This window comes from Oncorhynchus nerka, linkage group LG27 (genome assembly GCF_034236695.1).
Source record: "Oncorhynchus nerka isolate Pitt River linkage group LG27, Oner_Uvic_2.0, whole genome shotgun sequence".
Classification (NCBI taxonomy): domain Eukaryota; kingdom Metazoa; phylum Chordata; class Actinopteri; order Salmoniformes; family Salmonidae; genus Oncorhynchus; species Oncorhynchus nerka.
Genome location: NC_088422.1, coordinates 36897715 through 36923655, shown reverse-complemented (window position 1 = coordinate 36923655; position 25941 = coordinate 36897715). Strand labels below are relative to the sequence as shown.

The 25941-nt window shown below is 43.1% G+C and overlaps 1 protein-coding gene and 1 pseudogene across 2 annotated transcripts in view; one reads left to right on the top strand and one right to left on the bottom strand.

The window, feature by feature from the left end:
• iqgap2 (IQ motif containing GTPase activating protein 2) overlaps positions 1–25941 on the bottom strand; it is an 85237-nt gene that overhangs the window by 20445 nt on the left and 38851 nt on the right. For both annotated transcript variants that reach the window (XM_065011632.1, XM_065011633.1), the window contains exons 3-15: positions 23359–23515; positions 22731–22808; positions 21734–21810; positions 16519–16586; positions 15573–15686; positions 15139–15317; positions 13113–13200; positions 12726–12884; positions 11884–11976; positions 11582–11745; positions 11197–11357; positions 5839–5963; positions 5208–5371 (exon numbers count right to left, since the gene is read on the bottom strand). In XM_065011632.1, coding sequence (XP_064867704.1) covers positions 5208–5371; positions 5839–5963; positions 11197–11357; positions 11582–11745; positions 11884–11976; positions 12726–12884; positions 13113–13200; positions 15139–15317; positions 15573–15686; positions 16519–16586; positions 21734–21810; positions 22731–22808; positions 23359–23515 — 1627 coding nt within the window. The remainder of the gene's footprint in view (positions 1–5207; positions 5372–5838; positions 5964–11196; positions 11358–11581; positions 11746–11883; positions 11977–12725; positions 12885–13112; positions 13201–15138; positions 15318–15572; positions 15687–16518; positions 16587–21733; positions 21811–22730; positions 22809–23358; positions 23516–25941) is intronic.
• LOC115111710 (proteinase-activated receptor 3-like) lies at positions 117–2733 on the top strand (annotated as a pseudogene).

Sequence of the window (25941 nt, the reverse complement as noted above, 5' to 3'; positions counted from 1 at the left end):
ACAGTAAACTATTAGGACCGTCTCCTCCCACTCGGCTGAATCAGTAGATCGTGTCTGACGCAGAGCAGGAATTCAGTTTCAAGCCTGGACAGGAAACACACACACAATATACACACACCCTATGCACACAGCCTCACGGTCCACTGCTCACACCAGTGTAGAATGGACTTCCAGTACAGTAGCCTGCTTGATCATGTGAACCAGCTATCTGGATGGCTAGTTAATCCTGATAATGAACAACTAGCCTATAGCAAGTCTATAGAAACACTAGTGGACTTTGAGTTATACAGGGATAATAATAACAACAATGTGGAGGAGACAGGAGAAAGACCGGACCAATACACTGGCTGGGATTCTCTTCTGTCTGACGGTAGGACTGTCTCTCCAGGACAATGGTAAGTCACATTCTTTTTACATTTTCCCATAGGATTTTAGAGAGGACATCATTCTTAAGCCTTTCATATTACAATTGGGGACTTTGCATCCACTTGGTCAAGCTGCATTTTGGTAGGGCTTCACCAGTTCTGTTTCCCCTCCATCAACAACATGCTTGTTATGCCTAAATGTTTGCCAGTAAATCAGCTTCACAATCACTAGTGTACGGTTGTCACACATCTTGTATGAATTGTGTAACATCATGCATGTTTTAAACAGCATTTTGAGCCAATTAACTTAAAAAATATCTATATTATTATAATGACATTTCCATTCAATACAGTGTGTCAAAGGGGAATAGTTGCATTCAAAGTAGAAAACCTCACATCGGAATTAAAATCTATGTTCTTCACCCCCATTTCACCAGAGGAGAAAGTCAACAAGACAAAAATAACCGCCGTAGCTGTGTTGGACCCAAGGACGTTCAATGGCAGGAGAGTTCAGACCAACTGTACGGCTGAGGCTGGGCCCCCCAGCTTGGTCCACCTGTCCCCTGGGGCCCCTGGGCTGGATGTGAGGCTGGAGGACCCTGCAGTAGCCTACACCACAGGGCTCCTCAGCACCCGGCTCATCCCCTCAGCCTACCTCCTGGCCATGGCAGTGGGCATCCCCTCCAACGCTTATATCCTGGCCTTCCTGAGGCTCCGGGCCAGGTCTTTCTCCACGGCTGTCCTCTACCTTAGCCTGGCCTCTCTGACCTACTCCTCCTGCTCTCCCTGGCCCTCCGAGTCCACTACCACCTAAACGGAAACAACTGGGTGTTCGGCGAAGCTGCCTGCCGTGTCGTCACCGCTTGTTTCTATGGCAATGTCTACTGCTCTGCCCACACCATCGCTTGTGTCAGCCTCAAGCGCTACCTGGCTGTGGTGAGGCCCTTCCTGTACAGGCGGCTGCCCAAGACGGCCTGGGCGCTGGGGGCAAGCCTGGGGGTGTGGGGCCTGTTTGGGGTGGCTGTGATGCCGGAGCTCCTGGTGAGACAGAGCTTCCTGCTGCCTCGTCTGGGATTCACCACCTGCCATGACATACTGCCCCTGGAGGACTCCCCCCACACACTGCTGGTGCCCTACAGGTTGGCACTGGTCTGTTTAGGGTTACTCGTGCCCTTTGTGGTCTGTGCCTGGACCCATGTGGCGGTGGTGCAGCATCTGGGTCGCTCGGGCATTGATTGGACACCCTTCATCAGGGTCAGTACACTGGTCTTCCTCATCTTCACAGTGTGTTTCGCTCCCAGCGGCGTCCTCCATATCGCCCATTACGTGAGGCTGTCCACCAGTGGAGAGGACGGGCTGTATATGTACTCCAGTGCTACAGTGTGTCTGTGCTGCTTCCACAGCTGTCTGGACCCCTTCCTGTGTATTCTCATGTCCAGGACAACCGCCTCCAAACTGCGCTTCGCCTCTCTCAGGAGGACACAGCAGACACCTGTTCTGGTGTAGAGACTGTGTGTATGTGCCCACTGTATTTAAAAAAATATATATATTTCAGCTTTATTTAACAAGGTAAGCTAGTTGAGAACAAGTTCTCATTTACAACTGCGACCTGGCCAAGATAAAGCAAAGCAGTGCGACACAAACAGAGTTACACATGGAATAAACAAGCGTACAGTCAATAACACAATGGAAAGAAGAAAAAAATGTGTGCGCAAATGGCGAGAGGTGGTAAGGCAATAAATAGGCCATAGTAGCGAAGTAATTACAGTTTAGCAAATTAACAATGGAGTGATAGATGTGCAGATGATGATGTGCAAGTAGAAATACTGGTGTGCAAAAGAGCAGAAAAGTAAATCAAAACAATATGGAGATGAGGTAGGTAGATTGTAGGTAGATTGGGTGGGCTATTTACTGATGGGATACAGCTGTACAGTATCTTCCATTGTCAGAGCACAGTGGGGGAGCCCAGAGCATGAACAAGCAAACTACTGGAAATGAAGAGGCAGGAACTACACGCTGTAAACAAGTGGACAGGAAACAGCTCTGCTTGAAATCAGAACACAATATTATGCTATGCGTTCTCCCCTGTGGGATACTATCAGAGCTACTAAGTTGACGGTTTAGCAAATGTTTTCATTTGTGTACAGTATCAGTAAGGATGTCCTGAAAAACCAGCCGACGGCAACACTGACGACAAAAACAATTCTCCCAGAGACAATGTTGAGAAACCAGACTGTTTCGGCATGTCCAGCCCACTCATTATCTCAGCCAAGGAAGGACATGCTTACTTCAAAGTTATCATTATGTACCGTTTTGATTTGTTCACAAGGACAATTTGTAAATATAAAACCCTTGCAATACAAATGAAGTATTACCATACATTCATTTATTAGTTCATTCCCATTTTAATTCCGTATATTCTATTGTCCACATTGAAAGGTGTAGACTGCACACGCCTTTCATTTGAGTCATTTAGCAAACACTCTTATCCAAAACAACTTAGAGTTAAAGTTAGTGCATTCATCTTAAAATAGCTAGGTGGGAAACTACATACTAAGACTGAGAAACTACATATCTCAGTCTTAGTAAGTACACTTTACCTCAATTTTAGTAGCAGTAGTAGAAAAGTCAGTGCTAGTAAGAGGGAAAAAAGTCAAGTGAGAGTGTTCGTTCACGACAGGCTATTTTTAAATGTGAAGGCCAGCATCCCGGAGTCTCCTCTTCACTGTTGACGTTGAGACTGGTGATTTGCAGGTACTATTTAATGAAGCTGCCAGTTGAGGACTTGTGAGGCATCTGTTTCTCAAACTTGACACTAATGTACTTGTCCACTTGCTCAGTTGTACACCGGGGCCTCCCACTCCTCTTTCTATTCTGGTTAGAGCCTGTTTACGCTGTTCTGTGAAGGGAATAGTACACAGCGTTGTACGAGATATTCCGTTTTTTTTCTTCTTTATTTTTTATTTATTTTACCCCTTTTTCTCCCCAATTTCGTAGTATCCAATTGTTAGTAGCTACTATCCTGTCTCATCGCTACAACTCCCGTACGGGCTCGGGAGAAACAAAGGTTGAAAGTCATGCGTCCTCCGATACACAACCCAACCAAGCCGCACTGCTTCTTAACACAGCGCGCATCCAACCCGGAAGCCAGCCGAACCAATGTGTCGGAGGAAACACAGTGCACCTGGCAACCTTGGTTAGCGTGCACTGCGCCCGGCCCGCCACAGGAGTCGCTGGTGCGCGATAGACAAGGTTATCCCTACCAGCCAAACCCTCCCTAACCCGGACGACGCCAAGCCAATTGTGCGTCAGTTTCTTGGCAATTTCTCGCATGGAATAGCCATAATTTCTCAGAACAAAAATAGACTGACGAGTTTCAGAAGAAAGTTTTGTTTCTAGCCATTTTGAGCCTGTAATTGAACCCACAAATGCTGATGCTCCAGATACTCAACTAGTCTAAAAGTGATCAGTTTTATTGCTTCTTTAATTAGAACAACAGTTTTCAGCTGTGCTAACATAACTGCAAAAGGGTTTTCTAATGATCAATTAGCCTTTTAAAATGATAAACTTGGATTAGCTAACACACCGTGCCATTGGAACACATGGTTGCTGATAACGGGCCTCTGTATGCCTATGTAGATATTCCATTAAAGATCTGTCATTTGCAGCTACAATAGTCATTTACAACATTAACGTCTACACTGTATTTCTGATCAATTTGATGTTATTGTATTTCTTTAAAAAATAATTATTCTCCCCAATTTCGTGGTATCCAATTGTTAGTAGTTACAGTCTTGTCTCATCACTGCAACTCCCGCACGGACTTGGGAGAGGCGAAGGTTGTGAGCCATGCGTCCTCCGAAACACAACCCAACCAAGCTGCACTGCTTCTTGACACAACACACATCCAACCCGGAGGCCAGCCGCACCAATGTGTCGGAGGAAACACCGTACACCTGGCGACCTGGTCAGCGTGCACTGCGCCCGGCCCGCCACAGGAGTCGCTAGTGCGCGATGAGACAAGGATATCCCTGCCGGCCAAACCCTCCCTAACCCGGACGACACTGGGCCAATTGTGCGTCGCCCCATGGACCTCCCGGTCGCGGCCGGCCGAGACAGAGCCTGGGCTCAAACCCAGAATCTCTGGTGGCACTGTGATGCAGTGCCTTAAAAACAAGGACAGTTCAAAGTGACCCCAAACTTTTGAACGTTAATACATATTATATACACACACACTATTTATTTATTTGATTACATTTTTAGGTGGGGGAGCTGTGGGATTATTTAAGATAGTCTGAAGAGGTAGGGTTTCAGGTGTTTTCGGTAGATGGGCAGGGACTCCGCTGTCCTAGCTTCAGGGAGAAGCTGATTCCACCATTGGGGTGGATACAGTACGTGTCACAGAATAAGCAGAGTTTTAAATAAAGGTGAGGACAGGTTCATTCCGATGATGTTCTTGACTCCAGACAGACCCTTGAACATGCTTCCAGTAATCACTGAACATCTCATTCATCTCTCAGTCACTGTCCCTAGCCTTCTCAACTAAACGCCTTATTAGGTCTAGGTTACAGATCTACAGTCATTCCAAGTGGCACTCTAGTCCCTATATATCACACTACTTTTGACAAGAACACTGGGCGCTAGTCAAAAGTAATGCACTATATACGAAATATGGCAACCTAGATCTGTAGCCTGGATCTGTAACCTAGATCTGATCAACAGCTGTGATCCCCAGCCTCTGGGTACTAATGCCTTCTCTGTACATGAGATGTATTAAGATGGAGGCTTCTCTGCTCGAGGGAAGATATCTATAGGATCTCATAATAGCTGACAGTCCAGTACCTTACAGATGAGTAGCTTGGTGTTCTGCAGGACGTCATGGTAGTGTTTCGCTGTTGCTGGGTTTACCCCCTGCAGTTTGGCCGTGGGCAGGAGCAGAGCAGAGAGGGTCTGTTCAGGATCCCCAGAGCTCAGCGCCTCGTTGATCTCAGCTATAGCAATAATACCTGGAGGGGAGTTGAGACAGACCGCACGTGTAATGACACAGTCAGGGGGAGTTGAACCACACCAAGCAGCAGGGAAACAGCCCTAATGATACTGATCTCAGGACTACTTCATCATCGATGAGCCCTTGAACAACGTACTTAATCCTAATTGGCTCCAGGGGCGCTGTACTACTACTACTGTATGGCTAACCCTGTAAAACAACACATCTTCTGCACCTATCCGGTGTACGTGACAATAAAACATTGTATTATTATTTAGACTGTATTTATTTCACTGCTAACTTTTCTCTCAACTTAGTGAATGGTTTGACTTGGGAGACATTGTCTACATCCCAAATGGCACCCTATTTCCTAATTAGTGCACTACTTTGACCAGAGCGCTATGGGCCCTGCTCAAAAGTAGTTAACTAAATAGGGTGGCATTTGGGATGTAGTCAGTGTCGAGACCGTTCGAGGACTTGACTTACGCTCGTGTTCTTCGTGGACCTGTAGGTTGACAGTGTCGATGGTCTTCTGAACATCGTTCCAGGTGAGGAACTCCAGGCCTTGGGACAGGCTCTCGGCTCGGAGACTGATTAGAGTGTCTGCATACCTGAGAGACAGAGGGAGAGGGGGAGAGAGTGAGGGAAGGGGCAGGGCCAGGCTAGGTTACACATTAGGCAGACAGACGTTTCTTCTTCTAGTTGTTACCTGTGTGTGTGTGTGTGTGTGTGTGTGTGTAACTGTGGAGTTCTCTCTCTGGAGCAGGGGACTCCAACAGGTCAATCGCGAGTTACCAGTAGTTGACCAAGCATTTCTGAAAGTACATGCTTTTTTCATGAGTTCCGCCGCAAACTTTCATGAACAAATCTCACAAGTACCAGACACCACAAGCTTCCAGCTACTATCAAATCAAAGCCATCTTGACATTATCCCACCCCTGGTTAGCCACTATTGGCTTAAAATGCCAAGTGTAACATCTGCCAATTAATTTCAAGCAATATTGCCACTTTAGCAAACTCAGCATGTGCAACAGTACAGAAACATTGCTAGACCGACACATTGCTCTCTCTCTAGATCCGCAATTAAAAGGGGAATTACACTCAAAAATGTGTTCGCTTTTTTCCAGACCTTAAAAATGGTCTTTTGATGCGATTTAAGCATTGACATGGACTCAGATCATCCAATTTCATTGGTTCTCCAATAATTATTTATATTTTGTTTGTGAAAAATAAAAAAACAAATCCAAAACTCTGAAAAATTCAGCCGCAAAAACAACATTTGGGAAAATACTAAACAGATTTTATAGGGTTAAAGTTGTCTATTTCTTTCAGGAAACTAGGCATATCTCGCGCATCACAACTTCACTGGAGAGTCATTTGAATGTAATTATTATTTAAATTTTTTCATCAAAATGCATTTTTTGGCAGAAATGCCTTCTGGAACATGTGAACTTTCATGTGCCTTAATAACAAACGTGTATGCCATCTATAAATACAAATACAATTACTCAATTACAAGCCTAGTTGGTTTAGCCACAAAAAAATGTAGCAACCTTCCTGCTAGCCATGATTGGCTGAGATAATGAGTGGGCTGGACATGCCGCGAGATGAGTCTGCCATGTAGCAGGCTTCCGTCTATTTGAGCTGGTCAGTATGTTTAGGTAATCCTGTCTAACGTGACTTTAAATATATATATATATATTGTAGTAGAATTGCATTAGTGTTGCTCTCCACTTTCTGGAGGACCGTGGTTTGAAATCAGTGGAATTAGAGTATGATAGATAAGGAGATTGAGAAAACACCTGTCTCCGGATTACATCTTCAAACTAAGGGCAACCATGGCATGTGTGAGAGAGGAAGAAGCATTCATCCATGTAACAGTCTAGCAAGCAACATTTTCAGATATTGCACGTTTCAAATTTTGTCAGATGAGGGGAGAGGGGGAGCTGCTGGATGGTCGACCCTTCACACTTGGTTGTAAATTACAAGACGGATACTCTCTTTAGTATCAACTAAAGGAATGTCTTTGTTCAGACACTTTTGCCCACCCAAAACTAACATCCAAAAAGTGATAATGGAACAATATTCAACTAGGGTTGCAAAGGATCGGAAACTTTCCTGGATATTTTCCATGGGAAGTTAAGCCAAGGAATTTGGGGGATTTCACTTAAATTCATCAGAATAGTTAGCTTATAACAGTTAACATTTTTTTGTGGGATACACATAAAGCAATTCTAGGTCTTGTGGCATATTTTGGTTAAACTATCCCCAAGTCAATGGAATTGCAACCCTCTACATGCACAGTAGATGTACATTCTTCCATCACATGTGCAGTGCACTCCCATCACATTGCCCTCCATCACATTTTCAATTGCACGCTAATGAGATGCTATTGAGCCCACACTACTACACCGTCTAAGCCAAGGGTTACATGCCTTCTGGTAAGTTTTGATTACAATACTGGGTGTGGTGAATATATTTTACATGACATGCATGATCATTTTTTAACTAGTAAATAGTAGCCTACAGCAAAGTGTGTTTAAATCATTTGGTTTTTAGTTTTTTAAAAGTTTTTGCTACCATGTCTCTCCTAGACATGGCAATATCACAGTCTGCCAATATGGACAGCCCCATCAAGAGGATCCTCCTGGATTATGTATTTTGGGAGAGAGTGGTAAGCAGCCTGAAACCTATAGCAGTAGCCATTGCACGGATTGAGGGAGACAATGCCATCCTGTCTGATGTTCAAACTCTGCTTGCAGATCTAAGAGAAGAAATCCGTGCTGCCCTGTCCACGTCACTGTTGCTCGAAGCAGAGGAAACTGCATTTCTGAAATACATTAAAAAGCATGAAGACTTATGCCTGAAGCCCATACACGCCACAGCGTACATGTTGGACACCAAGTATGCTGGCAAGAGCGTCCTGCCTGGTGCAGAGATCAACAAGGCCTATGGTGTCATCACTAACGTGTCTCACCACCTTGGCCTGGATGAGGGCAAGGTTCTTGGCAGTCTGGTGAAGTACACTTACAAGCAAAGGCTTTGGGATGGAGATGCAATATGGCAGTCGTGCCAACATATCTCATCGTCCACCTGGTGGAAGGGACTTTGTGCATCTGAGGCTCTTTCCTTTGTTGCCTCCATCCTCCAAATCCCACCAACATCAGCTGCCTCAGAGTGCAACTGGTCCTTGTATGGGAACACACACACCAAAGCACGTAACAGGCTGACCAATACAAGGGTTGGAAAATTGGTGGCCATCCGGGAATTTTTTGGGGGCTTTTTGAGCCTGACAAGGAGCCATCCTCCTCAACAAGGTTGGAAAGTGACAGTGAAGATGAGGCCTCAGAGTATGATGTTCAAGAGGTGGGCATTGAGGAGGTCCAGAGAGAAGACATGGAAGCCTGAGAGGAAGACAACCAAAGCTTTAGTTATCTATCTATTTAGTATCATTTTCCAGATATATATTGAATATTTTGGGGGGAGATACGAAGGATCATTGTGGATCACTCAATATTCCCTTTCCTTTGTTGTTCAGTGAAATCATCCCATGTGAAGTCAACTAATTAAAGTTCAATTAGTAACTAAATTGTTTTTTTGTGTGTTTTTTTCCCCACATTTCCATTGGAAGGATTTAATCATTTGCAATTATGTCTACTTATGATAAGGTAAAAGGTTTATGTTTCTGTCTCCATATGATATGGTAAATATATCCAATGCAAAAAACAACTTTATGTATTAATTTGCATATATATTCCCATTAATTCCCATGGAGAGTTTCCACCTCTGAATAGTCCCAAAAATGTGCAACCATATTTAACATAATGTGGGAAGAGGTCAGTGGGGAACTATGGAAAACTAATGTCACATTGTTTTTTATTTTGTGATGTTATTAAAAACTGTAAGGACCAAATACTGTAACTTGGAAAGGATACCCCCTTTATCTGTCAAGTTTGTACCCAATATGTTGTGAATACAATATGAAAATTATTGAAGCTGTGTGTTTAGGAATATGATTTTAGTTTTCTAATGATAGATTTTGATATGTTTTGCACATTAAATAGCCAGGCCCCGTCAGAGAGCTTGTCAGTATGACAGAACGCCCCTTTTGACCAAGAGTGCATAAAGGCTTGGAAGAGGAATCAACCCTTAAACCAGGAAACATGAGGCTGGTATCTTCATGTTGGAAATGGTTGAAACTTTGAACCTCAACACGTGGTGAAGAAATTAACACCTTCCTTTGGACCAGAGAGACGAAAAGCTGCAGCTCATGTCAATCGTGGTCCGAATCCTGAATGCCAACACGATAAGGAAGAGGCGAGAAGCTCACCTTAGACAATCACTTGTACAGCTGATTAGCTGTCTTAAGTCAGATCACGAAAAGCGAATCTAAGTGAGACTATCCTACGACGCTCATCACCAATCGGAACCGTCGGCTAGCTTTCTTCCAGAGTGAACAACAGTAGAAGACAGGAAAGGGGAGACCTCTTGCAGACAATCAGAGCCATACAGCTGGAAGGCCAACAACTTCCCGAGAAGGCTTGTTCCGACCAAGAGATATGACGAACGAAGGCATTTCACACGTAAAATGATTAACGATCTCTTATTCCAAACGGGCGGTGGTTCGTGTGCAAAGTTTGAGGTTTATGGGAGAATAGTTATAGAATGTGTTCCTTTTTCTCTGTCTCCCTCTTTATCCCCCTCTCCATCTGTGTAATAAGCAGTCATATTTTGTCAGTCCATTAGGGACCTTACACCCTTTACATGAGACTATGTTTATTCTGTGTTATAATTTATTTAGCTAGTAAATAAATAATGAACACAATTTGTGTAGTACTGAATAATGAGCTAGACTGGGGTTTTTGCAGATCCAAGAAGGTTACGAGTGGTCAGAATGATGATTTGATAAGAGGTAATGATTAATAAGATGACTGTTTATTGATGAAATAGATAAAGACCTGAGAGTTTAATTCGGGAGATGGTAACTCTAAACAAATTCTTCTGTGGTGCCCCAAATACTAATGTTAATTATACATGATTAATTTAAAATTGGGTAACAATTAAACAAAGTTAATGGATTAAATAAATAAGTCATCAGATTAATGGAAGTAAAGTCACGACACTATCTAATCCGATTTCAGAGCACTCTCGTCTGAGTGTGCCAGAGCGCATGAATTTGATGAATTTACAAATGCTCAACACCCGTTGAATACGGCCGGTGTTAGTAAACGTTGGAAAAAGAGTGTAAATTGTTGTTGGAAGCACAATTGCAGTCATCAACGCTCTGGATAACATAAAAACAGCCTAACCAGGTCAGGTCAGATGAATTGAGAAGGAACAGTCTTATGACATACACACACAGGAGACAGGGCCATGACTACACCAATGAGAGGAACCACTTAAGTTCATGCCTAGCAAGAGATGTATTGGCTTTCTAGATGTGCAAGGAGTTGACTACCCAGTAGCGGGTATAAATATATGTACTTGTGGAAACATGTCTGTCTTTTCAGCTGTTTAACCCAGTGGGTGAATAAACTTGTTTTGAGCTTTTTCTAGTTGTCCATTTGAGTTTTTAACTTGGTTTGTCAGAACCTAATAACACCAAGGACCTGTAAAGTGTTGCAGAGGAGAAGATAAGCAAGCTAAAAAAACAATTAGTAACTTCAGATAAGTTACATTTCATTTAAGTAGCTCTCATGCAAGAAAAGGTTGGAGACCCCTGCTCTAGAGGAACAAAAGGGTAAATAGTTGTGGTGTTACCTGTGATATGTCAGATAGTTGTGGTGTTGGCTACCTGTGCAGGTTGTGGTGTTGGCTACCTGTGCAGGTTGTGGTGTTGGCTACCTGTGCAGGTTGTCCTGATCCATGTTGCTGAAGCCCAGAGGAGAGTCAGTCAGCTGTTCAGTAACAGCCTGGGGGTCCTTGGTGTCCAGGACCTCGTTGAGCACGGCCACCGCAGACAGCATCTCTACTGCCACACACAGCTCTTCATGCCCCAGTCCTACCTGCTCAATGCAATCAGACAGAAGGCTCAGTGACCATATACACCTGGACAGACACACAACTTTCTGCACACTGGCAAACCAAGCTAGAGAAATCTATTACTACTTTGTTGTGCCAACTAGCACCAACTCACAACTGTACAAGTTAATATGATAGCTTAAAATAGAAAAGTGTAATTTCAACTCAAATGTGTGTGCGTGTGTGAATGCCTGCATGCGTTCGTCACCTTTGTCCCCTGTATCTGCAGGCTGAACAGTTCGGTCTGGTAGAGGTTGGCAGCTGTCTGGTAGACAATAGGAAGCTGGGCCTCTGGGTTCATCAGCTCCTCCACCGTCTCTGCTGCTATGCCATGACGAATGGCTGCGTTGATCGCTACAATGGCCTCCAGTTCTGAACAGGAAACCCATCATACTCATCAATCTTCTTATAATGCAGATGGCAAAAGATTTACAACCTATAAATACACAAACACATTTATTCTGATGTAATTCATATAAATTACTGGAATGATACATATAAATTACTTACTTCGTTTCTCTGCCTCAGCAAAGTCGTTAGTGGAGCTGACCACCCTCTGAATCTCCTCCCTCTGCAGCATCATTGCACCTCCAGCATCCTGAGGTCCAAGGAGAAAGTGTTTGGGTGACAAGTTCAATTTAATAGAAAACCCCTGGTTCTGTAACACTAACACAACTTTAATCAACAAATAAAGTCTGGGGCTGTTGAAGGCAAAAACACATCCACACAGTGTGTTAGTATTCTCCTTTCCTTTGACAGGACACCTTATATCCCAACACCTGTAAAAACCTACTAGACATGCATCCACTACTTTGACCACTGGCCTTACCAGTGGTGTAAAGTACTTCAGTAAAAATAGTTTAAAGTACTACTAAGTCGTTTTTTGGGGTATGTATTTTACTATTTATATTTTTGGCAACATTTACTTCACTACATTCCTAAAGAAAATGACATACTTTTTACTCTATACATTGTCCCTGACACCCAAAAGTACTCGTTACATTTTGACAGGAAAATGGTCCAATTCACACACTTATCAAGAGAACATCCCTGGTGTCTGATCTGGCAGATTCACTAAACATAAAAACACTCCATTTGTAAATGATGTCTGAGTGTTGGAGTGTGCCCTGGCTATCCTTCAATAAAAAAATTGTGCCGTCTGGTTTGCTTTAATTTAATACTTTTACTTTTGATACTTGAGTAAAAGTAAAAAAGTATTTGGTTTTAAATATACTTAAGTAGTATTTTACTGGGTGACTTTCACTTGAGTCATTTTATATCAAGGTATCTTTACTTTTACTCAAGTATGACAATTGAGTACTTTTTTCACCACTGGGCCTTACTGACCTGAGCCTTGACTTCACAGTAGGAGGTTAAGTGCTCCAGGTACCAGTGGGAGTTTGCCTCCTGGACCCCCAGCATTCCCAGAGCGGGCATCCTGAGCCCAGCCAGCAGAGCAGCCTCGTCCTGGGCAGAGATGGCCTGGTTCACCTGCTGCACCGCCACCTGGGCTGGAGAGACAGACAGGAGGGAGCAGGGGTTGGATGGAGACACTGGCCAAACACACCCCTCTCACCTAGTTGTCTAAGTCTCTAATGCAGCTCTAATTGGACACAAATTGAGAAGAAATAAGGAAAAGCAGCAGACACATGCGAGTTTGAGTTTCACACCCCTGCTCAAGGCCTATCCTAGAGATGTTCATTATAAAGCTGAGGTCATAAGACAGGAACTGTAGTTACTGTTAACAAGGTCAATGCAGCTCTGGATCTCCTGCTGGGTCAGCAGCTCCTCATAAACATCTCTCTCCTCTGTGGCTACAGATGAGCGCTGAACAGGGAGACAAGAGAAAAGCATCGTCTTAGACGGACTATAAACGTACATTCTTAAAAGGATAACACGAGATTCTGGCAACCAAGCCGTTTTCTACTTAACCAGAGTCAGATGAACTCATGGATACCATTTTTTTTTGCATTCTAGCTATATCGGTAGACTTCCAGTCATTGCTCAAATGCTAGTTAGCATTGGCTCACAACACTACTTTCAACTTCCTTCAAACTGCACGCAAAGATATAAAAATGGTATCCATGAGTTCATCTGGCTCTGGTCAAGTAGAAAGAATATTGCACTATCCCTTCAAGCTTTTTTAAATGTTGTGCATATTGAAACTAAATCTGTCATGCTAAAATAGTTGATCATCTGGACATCATATTAACTTCAGATTTCATGTCTTTGCTGAAGAAATGTGTAATTTAACACAGTGGGTTAAATGTTTACACAGAGTTAGTGAGGAGTATGGGAGGAGAGATGCCAGTCGGTGTGGGAAGACTAGTGTTGTAGTGGGAGTTCAGCTGACGCTGCAGTCACTGGAATGTCATGGCAAGTGTTTCAGGTGGTTTAGAACTTTTGCTTCCATGTAATTTTGATGTTGATAAATGATGTTGATCCCAGTAAAGTTTGCCAAATTCCATAAGCAGGCAATTTTAGCTTGGATGTTAGCGTATAAACACAATTTTTACCCTCACAGATACTTTATATGGAACAACAAAGATATACGATTTAAAAATAAGTCTCTTTTTTTCCATAACTGGTTTGAGAATAAAATTATTTTGGTTGGTCAGTTACTGAATGAGGATGGATATCTACTCATATATGGGGAATTTCTTGATAAATTTAAAATTCCAATAACCCCAAAAGAATATGCAATTTTTTTTGATGCGATTCCAAGGGGGGGGTTGTATCTTTTAAATTTATCTGTGGTTGATGTAAGTAACATAGATTTACATGAAAATATATTAAATCGGCAATATTAACATCAAAGACAAATGTAGTAATAAACAGATTAGGAATATTGTTTGTGATACTACAATTCCCTCAGCAAGATTCTTTTGGTCAAATATCTATGGTGATATACAGTGGGGGAAAGCATGGAAAATTACTAACAAATATTATATCAGTAACAAAATAAAGGAAGTTTCATTTAAAATGTTACATAGAATTTATCCTGTGAAACATGTTTTGGAAAGATTCAAGCTAAATATTGACTATAACTGATTTCTGTGGAATGGAGGAGACCATTTTGCATTTGTTTTTTGCCTGTGTTTATAGTTGATTTTTTTGGATTGACATACAGAATTTGTTACAAAAAAAAAGGACAGGTTGTACTATTTAATGGTTTTGATATGATTCATTTCAGAAATTCTGACATAGATAACGATATAGTATATTTAATTCCAACTGCAAATAACACTAGGTAAATTTCATATTCACAAATGCAAATGGTCAAAACCAAACTTTTTTCACTTTATAAATTAACTTAAACAATATGGCACTACTTTAACTAAAATGAAAAACGAAAAGGCAATTAAAACTTGTATTATTAATGAATATGATTTGTTTGTTTAGGATTCCTGGCAATGTAAATAGTTTGTATGTATGCTTGTTGCATGTGACTATTCCTCTTTTGTTTGTTGATATTTGAAAATAAAAAAAACAAAGTGTTTCAGGTGGTAGTCACTGCAGACAAGACTCATATACTACCAATTCTCACTACCTCTCTGCCTGGTCTAAGAGGTTTCTGTTCAGAACAGGATCAAGTTGCTGATCCAAGATCAGTTTTGAAAATTCCACCAGAATCAGGGCCCATAGATCTCTGGTCAAAAGCAGTAATCTTGAAAGAGAATGGGATGCCATTTGGGACACAAACTTTTTTTTTACTGACTCTTGTGTGGAAAGGACAACAACAGGGAGGCTCTCAGAATTCCTCACCCTGCCTGAGGCCTGGTCCTCCTTGCTAGCCTTGGCCCGGCTCAGTGTAACCTGGTAGTCCTGGGCCAGCTCTTCCTCAGTGTTCCTCAGCATGGCGTTGGGGTTCTTCAACGCCCCCATGGTCACGGTCGCCTCACCCTTATCCACCGCCTCGTTGATGGCAAACACAGCAGCGTGCACTGGGGACAGAGGCAAGAATAAGTACCACTCAGCAGCAAACATGTCTCTCTATAGGAGGTCAGACTTTTGTTAAAGCCCAGCACTAACACAACAGATTCAACTTATCATCAAGGCCTGGATTATCTCAATCGGATGTTTTTGTGCTGTGCTGGAACCAACCCTGCACACCCTATGGGTCTATTCAGGAGCAGGATAGAAGACCAGTGGTCTCCAGAGGAAATCCAGTGAACGGAACAGTGTACTGTACTACTTACAGGCTGCCTCGTCCACTGAGAGCTCGTTGGCCAGGATGCCTCCTATCTTACTGAAGGTTGGCATCTGGATGCCGTACTTCTCCAGCTCACTCCGCATGTTACTGATCTCCTCCTCTGTGGGACAGACAGGATCACATTACAAACATGTCAGCCAAACTGGCACAGCAGGAAACCTCTATACCCTAGGAGCAAATGAGGTTGGTGGCACCTTAATTGGGGAGGACGGGCTCATGGTAATGACTGGAGCGGAATCAGTGGAATGGTAATCAAGTACATCAAACACATGGTTTCCAGGTGTTTGATGCCATTCCATTTGCTCCGTTCCGACCATTATGATGAGCCGTTCTGTGCCTAGGAGAGGGACTGCTCATTCACTAGCAACCTATATAACATCAAGACACACTGGAGATTTTAAACAGAACGGTAAAGAGACGTGTTTGGTATTTCACACTTCACTCATATCAACCACGTTACAAATCATCTCCACAGTGCTTATCGAATTGAACACGCAGCTGGGAGCGAGTGATGACATTCTGTTTCGATCAAAACCAAACATGAGCGCCAATTATGTGTCATTACCGCACGCACGCACGCGCGTGCCAGCCGAGGCAATTTAAATGAGTCTTCAGAAGACACCCTGAGGCTCATGTTTTCCTTTAGTTTTAAAGGCAGGTATTAATCACTAGAGAGGTTCTTCCTTCACGACAACGCTGTATGTTATGTCAGAGTTCATTCTGGAGCAGTTAGCTACATGCTCATTACACCGTCGTACAACTACACAGCAACTGTTGTTACAGGTTCAAGGACCTCCAGTTCAAACCTGGCTGGTGCCAGGCAGAGAAGAACGCTATGGGTTGACGTTAGAGTACAGGAGGAACTCCAGCTATGGCTCTTATGATACCTCAAACTATCATGATGTAGAAGAGCTGGTATAGCCTGGTCTTACCTGTGAAGGCCACTTTCCCCAGCAGGTCCTGGATCTGTGGTGCAATGCCCAGTTTGAACAGGTATAAGCTGTGGGGGGGGGGGGGAAATGGAAAGGAATGAAGCTCCAAATGTCAATTCATTAACTGATCTAGATTTAACAGTTAGGAAGAAAGGGTAGCAAGCTGAAGCTAAGATGTGGCTGTTTACTCAATAACTCAGAAGCAGGGGAAACCTATATTTACAAACATCTATACATCTGCATCCATCAACACTTCAGCTGCGCTTCAATACTTCAGAAATGAATCCTTCCTCTTGCCTTGGGTTAGCAAGGAATCCACCATATTCCTTTTACCTATGAAGGCATGTCAATCCAATCAGTGATGACTTGAAGGAAATGAAGGAAGGAAGGATGCATCCCAACAGGACCTTGAAACATCCATCTGCTCCAGACCGAACTAGGAGAGCGTCAGCCAAACGGCAATGTCCCCTTCTCCCCACAGGGGGGCATTGTGTGCTCAGAGAAAGCAGCAGTAACAATCCTGACATGCAAACTGCACTGTCCTGAGTCCCATCAGCCTGAAACTAACCTAAGACGGCAGGCGTGGAGTGACACCTGAGCGGAGTCCACATTTCCGTTTTTCAGGGGAAATGGAAGTTGAAAATACTGTATCCCTGAAAACCAGAAATATCCGCTTTCTGCCAATGGCGCTAACTAAGGGTGGCCTGAAACAAACAGGTGGCTGGAAACTGAATTAAACTTTCATCTGCCAGCAGGTTCCTGATAAGTTGGCATTCATTATATTGGGCTAGTGCCTGTAACTGTGTGTATGAGGAGGCTATGATAGTGCTATGTTAGCCTCTAAACTCAGTGTGTGCGTGTGTATATGTATGCGAGTGTAAACAGGGACACAGGTCTCTTCTTTAGGGCTGTAGAGTCTGCGGAGACAGAGGTAAGGCCACATATTTAATACATTGTTAACCCATGGGTGGCTGGCAGACTCAGCCCTGCTGTGAGATAAACAGCTGACTGAGACTGAGGATAATGATGGATGCTTCGTTAGATCATCCTGCTGACTTGGCCAATAAGCACGTAGGAAGGACACGGAACAACATCCTCCTCCACACAAACACACACTCTCCCCCCTCTTCACACACACGCATACACAAAACGTGGCACCGTCACCAACACACACACGCATGCCCAACCAGTCCCATCAGATCCGGAGTGAATATTTATGTTCAGTTTCCATTCTATTGTGGTGCCTTTCAATTTTTCCACTGTACTGAATTCTCAACAAAGACCCATTAGCCCAGTGTGTCTACTTCTCCTCAGAGCTAGTGTATTCCCTGGCTCCCAGTGGGGGTTAGACCAGCCTGCCAGGAAGGAAGATCACGTGTGTGTGTGTGTGTGTGTGTGTGTGTCCGCGCACACAGGGAGGGAAGGAAGCTGATCCTCATGGGCCCTGACCAAACAGCAAAAAGAAATTAAGGAAACAAGCCAACTCGCTAATACGTTCACTCCAATTCTCTGCCACATTCAGATGCGAGCCACCCTTTCTGTACACATTACAGTGTACATGACATAACTGAATACATGACAGTCAGTGTGGGCACAGAAAGCAGAGCCTCCCACTAGTAGTGACATCACACAATGACTAAGTGTCACTACAGAGCTGTTACTTCTACTAGCACCACTACTACCACACTATGACAGCAGCTCTCAGGTGAAACTGGAGACTGTCTCAAATGGCACCCATTAAATAGTGCACTATTAAAATTATTATATTTAAAAAATAAAAATAAAAAGTCCACAATTTCATGGCATCCAATTGGTAGTTACAGTCTTGTCCCATCGCTGCAACTCCCGTCCGGACTCTTTAGACCGATAGTGCTCTGGTCTAAAGTAGTGCGCTAAATAGGAAAAAGGTTGCCATTTGGGATGCAGACTGAGTGTAGTCTTGCCTGTTTCTTTTCTGGAGATGTTAACAGGGGTGTGTCTACTACAGTATGCAGTGATATCAGTTATTCAGTGTTGAAAAGGATGAGCCAGTCAGCCGTTACAGTACGTTGCTGGACCTTAGCCCTCTCAAGCCTGTGTGACGAGTATGAATGCACAGTTCATAATCAGGACATGATCTTCAACACACTTTTATTTGACTAATATAGTTATTCAACAGTTATGCCTCTAAGTATAATAATCAGAGGCCAGCTCGCATCAAATAGGTGTGAACCTGCCATAACATTATGTTATATAACATTATGCTATGTAATGTGTGTATGCTGCATATGCAGTGTATTCAGAAAGTATTCAGACCCCTTGACTTTCCACATTTTGTTACGCATAGCCTTATTCTAAAACGTATTTAATAGTTTTTTTACACGAATTAATCTACACATAATACCCCATAATGACAAAGCAAAAACTGTTTATTTTTTCTTTAGCAAATGTATAAAAAAGAATTACACTGAAATTACTTAAGAATTCAGACCCTTCACTCACTACTATTCAGACCCTTTACTCACTAATCACTACCTTTGGCAGTGATTACAGCCTCGAGTCTTCTTGGGTATGATGCTACAAGCTTGGCACACCTGTATTGGGAGGAGTTTCTCCCATTCTTCTCTGCCGATCCCCTCAAGCGCAGTCAGGTTGGATGAGGAGCGTCGCTACACAGCTATTTTCAGGTCTCTCCAGAGATTTTCGATCGGGTTCAAGTCCAGGCTCTGGCTGAGCCACTCAAGGACATTCAGAGATTTGTCCCAAAGCCACTCCTGCGTTGTCTTGGTTGTGTGCTTATGGTCTTGTCCTGTTGGAAGGTGAACTTTTGCCCCAGTCTGAGGTCCTGAGTGCTTTGGAGCAGGTTTTCATCAAGGATCTCTGTACTTTGCTCCGTTCAGCTTTCTCTCAATCCTGACTAGTCTCCCAGTTCCTAGTCCCTGCTGCTGAAAAAACATCCCCACAGCATGATGCTGCCACCACCATGCTTCACCGTAGGGATGGTACCAGGTTTCCTCCAGACGTGACGCTTGGCATTCAGGCCAAAGAGTTCAATCTTGGTGTCATCAGACCAGAGAATCTTGTGTCTCATGGTTTGAGAGTCTTTAGGTGCCTTTTGGCATAGTCCAAGCGGGCTGCCTTTTACTGAGGAATGGCTCCATCTGGCCACACTACCCTAAAGGCCTGATTGGTTGAGTGCTGCAGAGATGGTTGTCCCATCTCCACAGAGGAACTCCGGAGCTCTGTCAGAGTGACCATCGGGTTCTTGGTCACCTCCCTGACCAAGGCCCTTCACCCCCAATTGCTCAGTTTGGCTGGCCAGCCAGCTCTAGAAAGAGTCTTGGTGGTTCCAAACTTCTTCCATTTAATAATGATGGAAGCCACTGTGTTCTTGGGGACATTCAAATGCTTCAGAAATGTTTTCGTACCCTTACCCAGATCTGTGCTTTGACACAATCCTGTCTCGGAGCTCTACGGACAATTCCTTTGACCTCATGGCTTGGTTTTTGCTCTGACAGGCACTGTCAACTGTGGGATCTTATATAGACAGGTGTGTGCCTTTCCAAATCATGTCCAATCAATTGAAAACACCACAGGTGGACTCCAATCAGGTTGTTGAAACAGCTCAAGGATGATCAATGGAAACAGGATGCACCTGAGCTCAATTTCGAGTATCATAGCAAAGAGTCTGTATGCTTATCTTATTTACATAAGTTTGTTATTTTTTATAAATTTGCTAACATCTATAAAAACCTGTTTTTGCTTTGTCATTATGGGGTATTGTGTGTAGCTTGATGAGGCAAAAAAAGTGATTCAATCCATTTTTAAGGCTGTAATGTAACAAGATACTTTCCGAATGCACAGTAGAGAAGAAAGCCTAACGCTGGAGGATGGGAAGTTAAATCCCCTCTGAGCAGGATGAAAACCATTTCCAGTTCCTCTTATATAATACAGGTATTTCACTTGTTCTCACTGCAAGTTAGGATTGCACATGAAAATAAGATAAAGATAATCAGATAAAAAGATGGAACTATTGTAGGCCTATTTATTAAAAAACAAAAAAGCTATACACTTCTACTCCAGCTTCCAAAACAACATCTGGCTTTACTTCTAGAGCCTGATATAATGTGTGAGAATGACATCATTGCCATCACTTGTATACTTGGACAATATTATCAAAGGAGACACTAAATGACTTGAGACAGCCTAGGCCTACAGATTGAGTAATTTCATGTCTACAGACGGTTTCAACGTGTACAGGAAGTCACCTCATCAGTTCCGAGAGTGAGTTTGGGAAATGACTGCTTATTGCCACACCTTTGTCACTCAAATGTTGAAGATGGCACATGTTTAACCCCAAACTGAAACCAAAAGGACCACAGACTATAATAGTTTCAAAGTCAACGTTCATCCAGTCTTTTTCACTTCTCTTGGTTCACACAATCTTGTTAGCTTTTTCAAATGATCCCCTTTAGACAGTGATATCATGTGATATGCTTTAGGACTCATCAAACCTCAGAAGAGCTAAAAACATACAGTGCATTTGGAAAGTATTCAGACCTCTTGACTCATCAATTTGCACAATATACCCCATAATGACAAAGCAAAAACAGGTTTTTAGTAATGTTTGCAAATAAAAACAAACTGAAATACCACATTTACATAAGTATTCAGACCCTATACTCAGTACTGTGTTGAAGCACCTTTGGCACTGATTACAGCCTCGAGTCTTCTTGGGTATGGTGGCTGGGCCACTCAAGGACATTGAGACTTGTCCCGAAGCCACTCCTGCGTTGTCTTGGCTGTGTGCTTAGCGTCGTTGTCCTATTAGAAAGCCCCTGTCTGAGGCCCTGAGCGCTCTGGAGCAGGTTTCCATCAAGGATCTCAACTTTTTTTGTAAATAATGTATTTCAGTTTTTATTTTTATACATTTGCAAACATTTCTAAAAAAACGTTTTTCACTGTCATTATTGGGTATTGTGTGTAGATTTTTGATTTCATCCATTTTAGAATAAGGCTGTAACGTAACAAAATGTGTTAAGTCAAGAGGTCTGAATACTTTCCGAATGCACTGTAGACCTCCACAATATAAAGTGTAGTGAAGAAACAGAAACAAGAAATAGACTAGTGTGTGGTAGACACAAAGAGTAAGATGATGTAAGCAGTAAGCCTAAAGGGGAAGGGGGGGGGGGTCAGTAAATGACAAAAAACATCTTGTGTTGGAATTCTGTCTTACCTTAGTGCGTGTATGCAGTACACTACCTTGGGCATGTTTTTGCGATCGTACACATCTGTCGTTTCGGGATAGAATATCTGAAAGTAGAAACCAGAGGAGGCATTAGTCATGGATCTTTCATTAGTGTCTTCTGATACCTTGTTTAGTGCAGCGGCCAAGGAGTCATATCAAGAACACTACATCTTTCAGGCTGTCAGTTTCATTTTCAAGCTGTGGCAGTCTGACACTATTCCTCTGTATCCTCCTGGTCACTGCCACACACATTTAGTTGCCTTTGGGTGTATTACGGTGTGTGCTTCCTTTCTCACTATACATCTGGCTGCTGTGTACGTGCATGTGTTTTCTCCGAAGGGAACAGCACTGCTGGACAACAGTGAAGGGAACAACCGTGAAGCAACCTATTCCCCTGTCCTGATCATTCTTGTCAATTAAAATGAATAGAGAAACATTTTCAAGCATCAATAATGACAAGAGCCCATAATAACCATATGAATAAACAATATCTCTCATTAGTTGTATGTCTACTCCTAAGATTCTGCTTCCCCCCCAAAACAGAGGAATTGATCGATTGATTTGATCATCAAACAGGCATCTCCAGAGCAGTTCCAGTCTTACCATCACATGGCATGACGATAAGGTAGCATTCTCCATATCAGCTCCAGTGGGAAATCTTTTGTCACTACCCATAAAAGATGCATTGGTGCTGATAACACTATTTGTGGTAACAATAGTAGTACAGGCACCACAGCTACAACCTCCTAGCGTTGGTCTCAGGCCTCTCATAAGAAAGCAGTAGAACGGCGTGCTCCATTTACCTGGCCCAGTGAAAGTCTCACAGGTGTTTGTCTGCGTATGTGTATGTGTGTCCTTTGACTTAGTAAAATCTGTCATAAAACAGGCAACTCAACCTTGTGATATCACCAGTTACTACCAGGTTATGATACTGTATGCCACTGGAAGGAGGGACTTGGGCAGTGTGTGTGTGTGTTTGTTTTACCTTGGGCAGTCCTACAGATTCCATGGCCCGTAGCCACTGCACCGTGTTGTCCGTGTGTCTGAAGTGAAGTCCTGTGTGCTGGAGACAAAAACAGGCAAAGCAGAAACATTAGATCCCAGCAACTGATGTTGCATGTTTTTGGTAGGAAACGCACGCACCAAAAGATGGAGTGTGTGTTTGAGTGAGTGTGTTGTGTCAGCACAGCTGCTGGCTGTAGGGGGGGTTGCTATCTCTCTGCCCCATGGGAGATGGTTGACAGGAAGTGGAAATGTCTGCAATGGATCTGGGATTAGACACTTCCTGTCTGACTCCAAGGAGGTGTGTGTGTGTGTGGGGGGTACTAGATAGGGGAGGAAGTGTGCGGGAGAGCAGAAGAACTAGATAGAGGGGAGGTGGTGTGGGGGAGAGGGGGGGACTAGATAGTGCCTACTACCACCCAGATTTGTGGTCGTGTGTGTCAGTTTTATTCAGTATCCTAGTAGTTTAGCTAAATTAATGGTCTGAAAAATAGTGTCAAGTAACTTGATAAGAGCTTCAACAGAGCTTGATAAGAAATGGCATCTTGCCAACTTGATAGAATGTTGATCTGAAGTGTAAGAGTATTCCGTGGTAAGAGGACAAAGGTCACCTTGTAGCGGGCCTGGTCCCTGTCGTAGATCTTCTTCTCAGACACCATCTTGGGGGCGAAGAACTTAGCCAGTTTTCCAAGGTAGACTCCGTTCCTCAGACCCTCCTCTAGCTCTGTGGTGGGCGGCAGCTCCTCCTCTACACACGCCTCCATCCACCTGGGGATACGCACAAACACTGATCTCAGAACGGAAAACATGGAAATAAATCAAAAATATTTCCTGCTTTGCTCCTTTGGGGGGCACCCATTATGGCATAATTGACCTGAATGGGGATGCCCGTTCTACTAATTCTATGATGGCAACATCTGTTGTCATTCATTTGGAGACAATTGGAACATAAACTGAGGGATCGCACAACAGAATGGCCACATCTCTCAAGTCATTCATATGGAGCAATAGGGAAGAGACACTGATATCACAACAGAATAATACAGTTATTTTCTAGAAACACGGACCAATGTTTCCTTTCGATGATTTGTTAGGCTGGGTATAGGGTCCTGTCCTGACTTTTTATCCTAACGGTGAGGCCAGATAAACACAAGCAGAGACACTGATCCCAGAACTTCGTAGGTACATTTAACTATCACAGATTTGAGGAGCTTATGGATAATGTCATTTCCATTTAAAAGGACCCATGAGCACAAACGTGACGTTCAAGCATATCAAATTGGGTGTCAAATGAAGGCTGAGAACCTATATTTTTGGGAAATTAAAGCATAGATACATTTTTCAACCATTTTTCATCCAAAAAATTGGGCCTAAGTAATGGCTTTGATTTCTGGTCAAACGTATTGAAAAGAGGACTTAGAAAACTTCTACTAGAAAAAGTTAAAAGAAATTAGAAATTCACAAAACGCAACATTGTTGAAGTAAAGACCCTTGCCAACTAATAACCACACTTATTTAATTTGAGAAATAAGTTTAAGTACCATTGCCTTGTGCCTTGTAATTAATTTACCAAAAACCCACACACAGGCCTAACAATTAGTTTGTGTTTTTACTGATATACATTTAAGTGATTATAACTCATAATTCTGTTACCAAATCGGAATTCCAGCTATTTAATTGGCTACAATGGAAAATCATAGTAGTGACAAACCACATTTGGATCACCTGCTACGGTTCTCCCTTCCACTGGCATACTGTTGTTCAGCTCATCTCTCTCCCCATCTCTCATGTTACCTCTTAATTACACCTACCCATGAGCCCCCTCTTTATTTACTGTAACCAGCATCTGCACCCACTGAGCCCCGACTGACACCGGACGTTCAAAAGTTATTGAAGGTGGGTCAGTCGGCCCTGACCTTGATTTCAATGTCCATAGACGTTTTTTGGGCCGGTCTGGAATGGCCTTGATTTGACCTGAATTTAATTTGAGCACTTTTTTTTTTTACACATTCCTTCTCTCCCCAATTTTGTGATATCTAATTGGTAGTTACAATCTTGTCCGTACGGGAGTTGTAGCAATGGGACTCGGGAGAAGTGAAGGTCGAGAGCAATGCGTCCTCCGAAACACGACCCTGCCAAGCCGAACTGCTTCTTAACACACTGCTCGCTTAACCTGGAAGACGGCCGCACCAATGTGTTCGGAGGAAACACTACAACTGGTGACCGAAGTCAGTGTGCATGCACCTGGCCCGCCACAAGGAGTCGCTATAGCGCAATGGGACAAGGACATCCCAGCCGGCCAAACCCTCCCTAACCCAGACGACACTGGGCCAATTGTGTGCCGCCTCATGGGTCTCCAGGTCGTGGCCGGCTGTGACACAGCCTGGGATCAAACCCGGGTCTGTAGTGACACCTCAAGCACTGCGATGCAGTGCCTTAGACTGCTACACCCCTCGCGAGGCTCCAATTTGGCCCAAACATTTAGAGTGCAGTCCAGTACAGCACTATAGAGTCAAGTACAGTATAATGTGCTGTACTGTCCTGCGAAGTTCAAACTTGTGAAACAGACGTCCATGGTCGGTTCAGATTTGGTCTGGTCCGGACCAACCAAATGTGGTCTTGTTTAGGGGCAAAGCTCATTAGAATAATAGCCCGTGTGTAGAACAACACCCATACATGCAAAGGATGATATTGCATTTTTCTAATTGTGTACCTATTCAGGATACATCACCATGAAGAGAACAACATTCATATCCATAATTATGCATTTATGTGTAGTACAAAACAGGGACCCATGATGTAATTCCATAGTTCTGTAATTCTTACTGTAGTTCAATACCCAAAATAGATGTTTTCATACTCAAGGTGTCCTGTCATAGCTGACACCCCATTCTATCTGCAGTTTTGGGAAAACATGGCCGCATAATGGGAGGATTGACACATTATCAGAATAAAAAGAAAGGCATGGTTTTTCTCTGCAACTTCACTATTACCATTACACTTCATTATTATGCATTTAATTATTATTATTATTCCAGTTATTACCTCAATGTTAGTCTGGTATACAAATGAATAAATGCCATATTGGAGAGGATTGTCACATTTTGATATTGACAACACAGATGCTATCAGACTCAAAAGACATGTAATTTCACTATTGCATTACACTTTTCTTTCCCTTTTCATTTATTTTT